The sequence below is a fragment of the Rhinoderma darwinii genome, chromosome 2, assembly GCF_050947455.1.
Source record: "Rhinoderma darwinii isolate aRhiDar2 chromosome 2, aRhiDar2.hap1, whole genome shotgun sequence".
NCBI lineage: Eukaryota > Metazoa > Chordata > Amphibia > Anura > Rhinodermatidae > Rhinoderma > Rhinoderma darwinii.
Window position 1 is genome coordinate 163,027,833 of NC_134688.1, and position 12,548 is coordinate 163,040,380.

At 40.9% G+C, this 12,548-nt stretch overlaps 1 protein-coding gene across 17 annotated transcripts in view; it reads right to left on the reverse strand.

Annotated features, from left to right (window-relative positions):
• Window positions 1-12,548, reverse strand: part of DOCK9 (dedicator of cytokinesis 9) — a 225,879-nt gene that overhangs the window by 104,449 nt on the left and 108,882 nt on the right. For all 17 annotated transcript variants that reach the window (XM_075852428.1, XM_075852430.1, XM_075852421.1 and 14 more), the window contains exons 3-6: window positions 12,230-12,319; window positions 9,460-9,542; window positions 6,196-6,265; window positions 1,059-1,154 (exon numbers count right to left, since the gene is read on the reverse strand). In XM_075852428.1, the coding sequence (XP_075708543.1) occupies window positions 1,059-1,154; window positions 6,196-6,265; window positions 9,460-9,542; window positions 12,230-12,319 (339 nt within the window). The remainder of the gene's footprint in view (window positions 1-1,058; window positions 1,155-6,195; window positions 6,266-9,459; window positions 9,543-12,229; window positions 12,320-12,548) is intronic.

A 12,548-nucleotide genomic window follows, 5' to 3' on the forward strand; every position in this document is an offset into this window, starting at 1 on the left:
ATTAGATTATCTGGGTTATTCGAATTGATGGCCTATCCTTTGCAGCGGCCGTGCAAGGAATTGCACCACTAACCCATTCACCTGGGACAGTGGTGCAATACCTTGCACGGCCACTACAAATGTAACGGCACGTGTAAGTATGAACAAGGAGAAGAATCATGTAAACGATGAAGCGGCTGTGTTGCTAGTACAAGTGTCACTGCCCCTTGAAACAGCTGACCGGTGGGGTGCTGACAGTCGGACCCCCATTAAACTAATATTGATGGCCTATTTTAAGGATAGGCCATCAATTTTAATAACCCGGATAACCCCTTTAATGTCATGGTTTGTGGAAAGATACAATTACTCTCGGTCCTGTCTGTGAAGTAGGCAAAGGAAAGTCGATCCCAAGTCAGGAGCAATGATTTGCCCATTTAATTTTAGGGCATAACTAAAAATAATGAGTTTACAATGGCTGTTGGTGGCGTTTGGCTACAGCAATTTGTAAAGTGTGAATTGTTAAATTAGTCAGATTTTTATCTATAAGGGAGCAGCAGCCGCACATGGCCTAAACCAAGCTCACATGTGGTGGCGAATGGCCACACCGTGTGTTCTCGACCCTTAAGGGGGTTTTACACTGGGCGATTATCGGGCAGACAAGTGTTCATAGAACGCTTGTTACCAATAATTGTCCTGTGTAAACAGGGCAGTGATCAGCAGATGAACGAGCAAATTATGAACGAATAGTTCATCTGCTGATCGTATAGTTTAAAAACTGAAATCTTATCTTTGGCAGCACATCTTCCTGCGTAAACAGGGAGACGCGCTACCGACATGATCGTAATGTATGGGCACCAGCGATCAGAGTATCGACAGCTCGTCCCCATTCATAGCTCCTTGTGACAGAGGAAAACGAGCGCCGATCAACGATGTCTCGTTGATAGGCGCTCGTTGCACCAGCCAAAATTGGCCAGTGTAATAGGGCCTTTAGTTCTTGAGTGCATATATGAAGAGACCGCTGTACACTCAATGGGTCAGGGATATCTTGCATTTGATGTCAATACATTATAGATGCTTACCCTCATGGTGACACTTATTGCACTGTTCATATTTCCTTTGTATAACCAGCCTTGTTTGGTGATCCCGCCTTTTTGTGAGCCGAGGGATGCGGCATCCTAGAAAAAAAATATACTCTGTTAAAAATTAGGAAAAAGGTCATGCGTCATTTTATACATCATTTTTTTTAATCTACTAGATGTCAGTGTAATGGCCAGATGTGACATTGAGGTCATCACCACATGTATTTATTAGTTAGTCAGTGTACAGTCCAGTGGCATCATTCAGGTCAGCTATATTTTGCGTTACAGGGCTCAAAGGAGAAAACGATCAATTACATGAAGTGATCGATAATGGCTGCTCTAGTCAGACAAGAGCCAAGCTGTTTGGAGAATTGGCCACAGATATGGACTTACTAGTTACATTGTGACCTGTTCCCAGCTGTAAAGAGGAGTACATACTTTTATTTCAAAAGAGAGGTCTAATCTAGATTAAGTCTATTAGGACATTGTAGAAAGGGGTTTCCCGCTCCATAGACACCTCTGATAGCCATAGTGGAGAGATGCTGCAAAAAGCAGCTCTCATTCTAGTGGACCCAGCCCATCCATGTATTGCATGTACGGCTATTCATTTCAATGGCCGGAATGTTATACTACATTTCCAGCCGGAGCTTCTTCATGCTGAACAAGCCCTTTAATGAACATGTCCAATTAAGACCCTGCTGACTAGGGATGTGCTGCCTTACAATTCCATTATAAATACACTGGTTGTAAGGCAACCGGACTGCCGGATGTGGCTAAGATGATAAACTTACAGCTGGGCTGACTATGCGGACAGAGAATGGGAAAAGCTGTTTAACAGCAGTCAAGTCACACAATTTGCCATCCAAGGCTGTAGAATAATCAAATTTTCTAAGAATAAATTTAATTTGACAATCTTTTTAAGTAGTATGTTTTATTGAACGACTTCATTGCCAGTGTGTAAAAGGAGTCCAGCCTGTTTGTCTTTTAAATAGCAGCTTTTCTAGAATAAATTCCAAAAATTAGAAAAAGTGGTTTCTGACATTCAATGGCATGCATATTGACCTGGTGCCTGCCACATTAATTTTTAATGTCCTGTCTTACAGGAAACAATATTACAGTTGTGCTTATAGGTAAAAATTTCATCGATTCCATTGCAAACACCTGTCACGTCTGGCGCAAATGCATCCATATAATCACTTAAAATGTCTGCTAAAAACTAAATATAACCAAGAGCAAAAACAAAAAATAACTAACAACTTAAAAAATAAATAAATATATAGATTATATAAATTAATATATAAAAATATATATATAAAAATTAATTGCTATCTTTGAAGGTCTATATTTTACATCTGGGGTCCCCGACCACTCAGTGGTTCTACAGGCCCCAGTTGTTAACAACGACCAATACTATTGTGCATCAACAGGTCATAGTATTACTAAAGCTTGACACCAGGGCGAGACACATGACTGGCAGTTGAAACCAATGTCACTTTGCAGTTGGGACAGACTTGTGGAAATAATGATGAAATATCACTGACACTTCGCACCTTACTGGCATCGTAATTTATTCTATTTTCTTGCCTGTTTCATTTGCGCAAACAAAATATTTGGGGACCTCAATATTAAATTAAGATTCTTACTTTTAACCCCATATGGAAGCATTTCAGTAACTAAGTATTAAAGTGTACCGGTCTTTTCAGAATAAGCGGTTGTGTTTGTACATGAGGAACACCACGATTTCTGGCCATTACATGACTTGTATCATGTGTTTTTCTTCAGTTTTCCCATCTGCAGGCTCCATCTCGAATAGTCAGTTGTCCCTGAATTCAGTTCCAGAGTGGGTAGAAACTAGCTGCTATGATGTCTCCCATACACAATACACACAAAAATGGAGATCCTGCTCCCCTATCTTTCTGTAGCAAACTCAGTAGCAGTAGCAACAGGGAGGACATTATACAGCCGTAGCCGAGTATCAAGCACTTAGGCAAGACAGTAAAACATTTACTAGAAGCAGCAGTGTCTGTGTTTCTATTTGCAGCTGCTGCTCCCCACCCCCTCATTAGACTTCTATGGGCAGCAGTTCTAATCCCCTCAGTGAGCATCCCTCTTCATCTCTGCCTCACTCAATACAGATTTTACCTTGAATGGAGAGTGAGTGCTCAGTGCAGGAGACAGAGGGGAGGAAGAGAAGAGTCTCATAAGTGGTGAGAAAGAGGTATTTTTCTATAATAAGACTTATTACAAAGTTACTTGTGCTATTGATTTATAGGGAAAAAAAATATATAACGACAGTTGCACTTTAAAGTGTACCTCCAATTATATGGACATTATTTTTAAAAAAAATGAGTGCAGGAGTGTGTACAATAATGATTTTTCTAAATCACCTGTATTACTATTTTTGCATCTAACTACAGCACGGACTGATTGTAATCTGTGCTGTCCATGGCTCATAACTCTGAAGTAGGAGACAAAGCGTCCTGGTCGTTTTCATGGCTCCCGTATCGAGAACGGCCACCAACACTGTAGGATCACATTACATATTAAAGTGCTGGGGGCCCTTCTGGATATAGGAGCCATGGAGATTAGCTGGGCGATCGGTCTCCTGCTGCAGAGTTATGAGCCCCAGGCACCACGGACTATGGACAGTCCGTGGTGCAGTTAGAAGCAAAAATGGTAATACAGGTAATTTAGAAAAATTATTATTACGCACACCGCTGCACTATAATCGTTTTTCTGAATAATGTCAGTATAATTGGAGGTAGGGCTGGGCAATTAATCGAAAAAAAATTCAGCGCAATTAATAGAGGTCATCTTACGAATTTCCGTTTTAATCAATTATTTTTATCCTGGTTTCGACTGTATCTGCATCTTCAGGACGCCGATACAGTTGAATCCGATAATAGAGCAGGTGGCCGTAAGATCCCTGCTCTACCATTCACTATGTATCACCAGGCACGAGGAAGTGACGTCATCGCGCCTGTCTGGTCTGTGCAGCTCGGAGCAGAGGGATCTCCTCCACTCGTCATTGGAAAGGGGTTAGGCGGGTATGAATATTATTATTTTTATCAGGCACTATTGGTGGCAGCTGTTTAGGCAATATACAGCGTGGGGGCAGCTATGATGGACTTTATACTGTATGGGGACATGATACTGTGTGAGGGCAGCTATGGGGCATTATACAGCATGGGGGGCATTATACTGTGTGGTGGCAGCTATGGGATGCATCTTACTCTGTGGGGGCATTATACTGTGTGGAAGGCAACTATAGGGGAATTATACTGTGTGGAGGCAGTTATATGGGCATTATACTGTGTGGGGAGAACTATGGGGGCAATGTACTGTGTGAGGGCAGTGTCAGGGGGTATAATCATACTGCAGGCTCAGGGCATAAATATTAATTCAATGGCATAGCATGCAAACAGGGGGTGTGGCATGCAAAAGGGGTGAAGCCTAAATAATCATTCAATAAATCGTAATCGAGGTTACATGTTCAATTTATCATTATTTTGATTTAGGTCATAATTGCCCTGCCCTAATTGGAGGTACGCTGGCAAAAGAGCAACAAACCTGTTATCTTGCATTCTGTACACCATTGATGCCCTCACTTTGTTTAGGTCGGCCATTTTCTTGATACACACGAGGCCCCATGGATAAGTGGAGCACTTTCCACTGACAATTCGATTGTAGCTCTCAGAAAGTAGTGACCTGACTGCTTGCTGTGATAGCTCCTTTTTATCTTGCACTAGTTTTAAATGCATGATGCCTACAATCTAAATACGACTTTGTTCTGGAACCACCACATAATGTACTGCATTATTGGACTACAAGTGAAAATTGTATGCACCCTAGTTAGGCCCCATGCACACGACCGTGCTCGTAATTACGACTCGTAATTATGAGAATGGCCGGGCACGGCCGGCTACGGGCAGCCGGCCGTTTTTCCGAGCTGTGCTCCCATTATAAAGTATAGTAGCACGGCCCGTGAGAAAACGGGAAGGTACCCGTGGCCAACAGAAGTCTATCGGCCCGTTATTTCGGGTCGTAATTACGACCCGTAATAACGGGTGTTTTTACGGTCGTGTGCAAGAGGCCTAAGGCAATGGAAAATTGTGCTTCATGATCTGCTAGAATGGTCCGATATCCATTAACCTCTGCTTTCCAACAATAATTCCCATACACGTACCACCACAGACTCTAGAGAGGTGTCACCTGGCTTTACCCCTGACACCGCAAGTCAAGGGATTTCCAGGACAGCAAATCCACATCCTGTGCATCTGTGAACTTCACTCAGCAGTTAGTAACAAAAACAACAAAGCTGAATACCTGGGTACACCATTTCCCCTTCTTATTTCAAATGCTTAAAAGAGCAGAAACAGAAAAGGTAGGGAAAGATCATTTCAGGACAACCAACAAGACCACAGAGAATGGCAAAGAAGAATGGAAGCGCAGGTCTTTTCAAGAAAACAGAACACTGATCTGAATATTTTTTAAGACCGTTTAATATTAATGCTCAAAAAAGCCAAAAGAACGTTTCCCACCAAAACAAAACTAAAGAGAAATCCAGGCAGACAAAGCATTACTTTTTAACCAGGCAGAGTACTGAATTATTTAGCATGGCTGCATCCATCACCGAGTGCGTTCCTGCCATTATAGATGAAAGTATGTCCCAAACTCTCACATCCCTGTTAGTAAAGAAAAATCGTTACAGGCTTTCTTATCTTCAGCAGCAGAGTCTGCAGTCCCAGCACATAAAAATACTGTCGCTAAATAAAAGCAACACTAAAGTATTAAAGGATCACTACAAAGCGGTCTACAATCTGCCTTGTTCCCCCTGGCCACATCTTGGCTATCATGACATGGACACGACTTCTACAGCAAAGATCGCAATCCCTTTCTCCATCGTGTATTACGACTTCGTACAATACATTCACTCCGAATAACAAGTCTGTCGGAGCCATTTTTAGTGTTGCTTGTAATGAATAGATTTTTCCATGGGACCTTCACAGATCCAGTCAAGTGTGTAATGGGAGAAATATTCAGAAAAACCAGCAATATGACCCGAGTTCTGGTTTATAAGGTTTTATGGGCCCACATTAGTCCACACAATAGAGAAGTAATGTAATTATGGACCCACCTCATCTTTGTCTGCATCTTCATCCACTTCATACACATGAACTGGAAGCTTTTCCGGCTTGGTCCCTTTGCTATAAAAAGGAGAAAAAGGCATTTAAAATTAGACACAAACCAAAGAAGCTACAAACACTGATGTCATTTACTTTATCACTGAAGACACTTCATGGAAAATATGAGAATCGTCAAACGTCTTACAGGAGAGAGTATTCTTAACATATTCCACCACAATTAGGAAGAACATTAAAAAAAAAAACTATATTAGTCAAATGTAGATGCTAAATTCCTAAATTCGCCGGGGACTCCACAGTTGAAAGGCTTGACATCACTGTCCATATATTAACAGTGATGTCAGGGGCTTCTGCGGACTGTAGCGCTGTGCCCGGCGAGTCCCCTTGCGAGGGCAGGATCAGTTTTTAATGGCCGTCACAAGGATTGACTTCTGAAAAACGGGCGTTAGAAACTGATCCATTGACTTCTATGGGAGCCATTGGGCCATGAAAACTGCCAACTATAGAACATGCTCTATTTTTTTATGGCTAATTTTCACGGGTTGTTAAAAAAAAAACTGTCATGTGAATACACCTATACAACTTCACTGTTCTGAATACGGCCGTTTTCACGGTCATGTGAATATAGCCTTAATGGATGTTGCAAGAATGCATTCATATATTGGAAGCATTCCAATTATAGCAGAAATATACTCCAGTTCCTGGCGGGCATAGTTTTCATCAGTGGCGCACAGACAGCCGAAGATACAAAATGTATTAAGAGGCGTGTGCCCCTTGATAAAATCTATTGCATCTTACTCCTGCTTATTTCTTATTAGGACTGGGATAGTCTTAATAAATCTCCCAAAAGTATATTAGAAAGTTGAATAACTTTAGATCATACAATTAATAGATATTATTTAGAGAAATACCAAAAATCCCATTAATGAAAAAAAAACAACTTTACTCTTCCTGATTCACCATGAATGTTTATTGGCTGGAATGATCAATATGTACTCAAAAATAACCATTGTGCGCCAATTCCAAATAGAGAGCACTAGCATACAATGTCAAAGTGGATCTATAATAGCAGAGTGCATGAGCAACAAATGATAAAGAACGGTTTCAGGTTTTTCTGAGGACATATATATATATATATATATATATATACACACACACACACACACACACACACACACACACACACACACACACACACATATATATATAATAGCTGCAGTCCTACTGCCAAGTATTCATTATCATTCTGTTCCTCGCGCACATAATACCCCCCCGTTTCCTGCTAAGTCTCATATGATTGTATTTAGAGATTACAACACAAGCAATCGGCGATGATCAAAGACCATTTCTGGAAAACTGGAAATGCTTCCATACAGATTTCAATATTAAATTCTTACCTTCTGGGCACCACCACATTAAATACACCTCTGCATTTTTTAGCTATGATCTTCTTGAAGAAACACTAAAATCCCCAAACCCTTCCAATGTCATTGGCTGGACGGCACCGTGTATAAGATTATCAGTTGGTTCATCTCTTAAAGCTCACTGTACTTTCAAGTTGCTCTTTAGGAGGAATGGATATGACCCACATTATATCTGCTAGTTATATACTGTGGCTGCGTTGGGTAATAGCGCCTGTAAATAACAAATACGCGAATAATCTCATTTCAAAATCATTTTCAACCCCCACCAGCTGAAGCAGAGACGTCCTCAAATATGACATGCACCTCTGAAAAAATGATCATTGCAGCCATTTTCCAACTCTAAATTTTGTGACGTGTGACTATTTGTAACCCAAAAGTCGTAGTGTTCGAAAAGCTGCAGATGTTCTAAGATTTTCTTGTTGGATTTGTCACGTCACAATGCATCAACCTATAAACATGTATAAACCTATATACCGCAAGCCTGCCTTTATCCATATTTATAACTACAAAGCAATCAATTAAAGGCCAGAACAGGATCAAAGAACAGAGACATCTCTGGAGGAGCAGAGACATTTCCTGGAGGACTGGCATTGATTTTGTGCTTTTCACTGCACCAAGAGACCATCTAGGATCCGCAATAGAGCTTCCCTATCAAAGATCAATTCATTTATTTTTGCTATAAACCCTTTTTCTAGATTCCAGTAAAAATAAATACCTAATCTAAACAGAAAAATATACTGATAAGAGGGGATATATTATATTCTGATACATTTAATGTTCCCTTAGCTGCATTAAGGACCTGTTCACACAGTATTTTGCAGGCAGAAAAAATCTGCCTCAAAATTCATTCCGGCAAAAAACAAAGTGAAGAAACACTCCGAAACGATCGCCATTTTCTGCCTTACATTGCTTTCAATGGGAGGTCAGAGACTGAACCGCAAGACAAGACATGCTTTTCCACTATAAAAATCTGCAACAAATCCGCAACGTGTGAACTCAGCCTTAGGGGCATCCAATGCAGATCCAGCCGAGAATACCGAAAACAAATGGCACAGCATGCTGCGCTATTGTTTCCAGTAAAACCACAGACGCCCCGATGGAAAGCAGACAGAATCCATAGAAGCCAATGGGTTCTGCTGGCCATCAGTGGTTTCTGTCACGCAATGAAAACGCCACTTTTGCGTTGTTCTGCTCCTCTGATGGAGCAGAACAACGGAAAACTGAAAACAGCTGTGCACCCAGCCTTACCCTAACCCTCGTGCATATGTCGAACGTATATAAATGTATGTAAACGGTATGACTAGAGTCTGGCAAAGTAGAGATGTGCAGAACGTCCTGTTTGTCGATGAGATTGGTTCTAGTTCTTGTGTTGCATTCACACAGGCAAGTTGGCTTGAGTATGCCATCATTCACTTTTCAGTTGGAAACCAGTAGATGTGACGTGTAACAAGGGCTGCAGTTCTGAGTTTACCCCATATACACATATCCTTTGCCCAAGAAAACATACAATGCTACTTTGTTACCGAATGTGTTCCTGTGGCACAGTTCTCAAACATGGGCACTGCAGGTTCCAACCTCCCTCTATCGCACCATGTTAAATGACCATCCCCTGAATGTGATTCATAAAGAGACTTGTTATATTTGACAGCAGGTAAAAATTGCGCTATTTTATTGCTAGAATTTAAAGTAAAATGTCAGGCTGGGAGTTTCTGCCAACCAGGACAAAGAAAAGATTCCTAAATTGCCCAATATTCCCTCAGAACGACTCCTATACCATGCATCGCATGAAAAAGATCCCATGGATTCAGAAGCCGTCAGTTTATTACCACTTACCTTGGAAGCTGTCGGAAATCTCCCGAGTACTCTTCATATTTATATGTGACAACGTGCCAATCCGAGTTATACGTCTTGATGCACTAAAAAGTGAAACAGAACAAAAACATTTTTTATATTAACAGTACATTCTCAACCTAATTTCTTCAACGCCCTCATTAACTAGAATTAGCACCTATAATACCCCTTAAGCAGCATTATAACCATAAGACAGTCTGTAGTTAAGAAAACCTATATATGCCTCATATAATTATATCCAGAAAAAGAGTCTTTTTAGACATATGTAAGTCCAAAAATATAAATTTTATTATTCCACAAATTGGAAACCCTCCCAAAGATAACCATACATATACATACAAAATTAAAACATACTTGAAATAGAACAAACTCCGAAGTCATCAAATAACCACCCTAGCCATATATTTATAGTACATATTATACATAAGGTAACATAACATCACAAAGGAAGAGCATGTAATCTTCAAATAGTAAGCGTTCCTAATAGTATCTGCCTCCACTCTACCTAGGTAAAGTCTGTTAAAGATGTTAAACTGGCTACCATACATAACTAGTGGGCACGGTTACAAATCTGTTACCTGTGGCTGACATGATGGCTATTGATGGTCTCAGGAGAGGAACACCTCGACGCGCGTTTCGCACCCTTCGTGATTCAGGATTCAGTATTTTTGACTGAAGCAATAGTGTAGTCTGCTGCGCTATTGTTTCCGTCAAAACTGATGGAAACCTGACCGAAAGGACTTTTCTGGGTTGTTTTTTTTTTTTTTTTTACCATTTAAGTCAATGGATGACTGATACAAACTGATATGTCATCCGTTTGGATCAGTTTATGCAATATGTTTAACGGATCAGTTTTTTTTCTGCACATGCGCAGACTTAGGGCCTGTTCACATCACCGTTCGCTTTCCGTTCCGGGGTTCCATCGGAGGTTTCCGTTGGGTGAACCCCGCAACGGAAATGCAAACTGAAACCACAGCTTCCGTTTCCGTCACCATTGGTATCAATGGTGACGGAAACATTGCTAATGGTTTCTGTTCGTCACCATTCTGGCAGGTTTCCATTTTTCAGACGGAATCAATAGCGCAGTCGACTCAGCTATTGATTCCGTCGTTAAAACGGAAACCTGCCGGAATGGTGACGAACGGAAACCATTAGCAAGGTTTCCGTCACCATTGATACCAATGGTGACGGAAACGGAAGCTGTTGTTTCAGTTTGACTTTCCGTTGCAGGGTTCACCAGACAGAAACCTCAGACGGAACCCCGGAACAGAAAGCCAACGCTGATGTGAACAGGCCCTAAGGCTTCATTCACATCTGCGATGTTCATGGGTCAGGTGAGCCCATGAACGGAAACCAAAAAGAGAACCATAGCTTTCCGTCTGCATTACCTTTAATATCAATGGTAATGTTTCCGTTGCAAAAGTTTTCCATTTTTCTCCGTTTTGTAAGGTTTCAGTTTTTTGGGCGGAATCAATAGCGTAGTCAACTGCGCTATTGTTTCTGCAAAAAGATCTGAAGCCTTACGGAACGGAGACAAACGGAAACCATGGTTTCCGTTAGTCTCTGTGCCGTAAGGTTTCATATTTTTTTTGCAGAAACAATAGCGCAGTCGACTACGCTATTGATTCCGCAAAGGTTCCCCGACCGGAAAGGTTCTCACGGAACCTATGAATGGAAACCCAATGCAGATGTGAAAAAAGCCTAAAAATGAAAGCAAGAAAGATGCAAAGATAAAAACGGATGACAAACTGACACAAAACGGAAATATAAGTCAGTTTGACGGATCAGGTAAACTGAGCCATAAAAAAAAACCCCAACATATTTGACCTTCCATTGCATTCAGTCCGGCATCCGTCAGTCTGCCCGTTTTTCTTTTATTTCAATGGATCCTCTAAAACGGATGCCACAACGCAGATGTGTACTAAGCCTAAGACCTACAAGGTGTCAGCTGGAAATATTGACAATTGGAGGGATTCAAAGTTCAAACAAGTCTCCTCAATATTGACAGTATAGATTGTGGGCTAGGGCCTGTTCACATCTGCGTCAGGTTCCCGTTCATGGGTTCCGTTTGACCTTTCTGACGAAAGAACAGCTGAACGGAAAGCCAAACAGAAACCATAGCTTCCGTTTGCATTACCATTGCATTACCATTGGTAATGCTTTCGTTGCAATTGGTTTCCGTTTGTCTCCGTTCCACAAGGTTTCCATTATTTTAGCGGAAACAATAGCGTAGTCGAGCCACAAGTTCCATTATTCAGTTCCATTCTTGTATCGCTTAGATCGTACTGCATTACAAGTACAGTAAAAGAAAACCTAGAACAAGGATATGTTCTGAAAATACGTCCATGTTATTGTGCTTGTGAAGCTTGGCAATAGGAACAGGGGAAATACAAAGTTTGCAGGACAAGGTGCAGTCTTACTATTTTCATCACGAGTCAAAACAGGAGTGGCGCCAATTTACTAAAACCCTTCAAACAAGAAAACAAGATTTTACAGCCCAGCCCTTAAAAACGTGGAGGGAAATAATAAACCGATCCTTTCTGCATATAAACTGATGTCCAGGAGAGAACTGATGCAATATACAAAGGCAGTTTATTTATTTAAAGCCACCAGCCCAAAGGGCAGCCCCCACACACCGCAAAATTACAGAGCAAAAATATTTAGATTTGAGCAACATTATTGGATGGGTTGGAAAAAAAGTAGATAAGGATTGTCAGATATCCAAAACTATCCCCTTATATAAATGGCTTACCTCCGTGACAAAAAGACTCTGAGCCTCCTTCTCCGCATTATCAGGAACTGTGGAACATATATATCGACCCTGTCTCCGTAAGGTAGCAATCTATAAAAGAAAAAAAGAAAATGGGAACTTTCAAAGGAAATTTCTTCCTCAAAATAAGGATTCTACAAAAAGAGAATTAAGATGCAAAGTTTTCTCGTTGGAAGACATTTTCAAGTTATTATTGTCAATCTATTAAAGTGGTTTTCTGGTTTCAAAGTGGAGCTGTCACATAAACATGCTGCACTAGGCGAGAGTAGCCTATCGTCTGGACAGGTCTGTTCTGCTATTA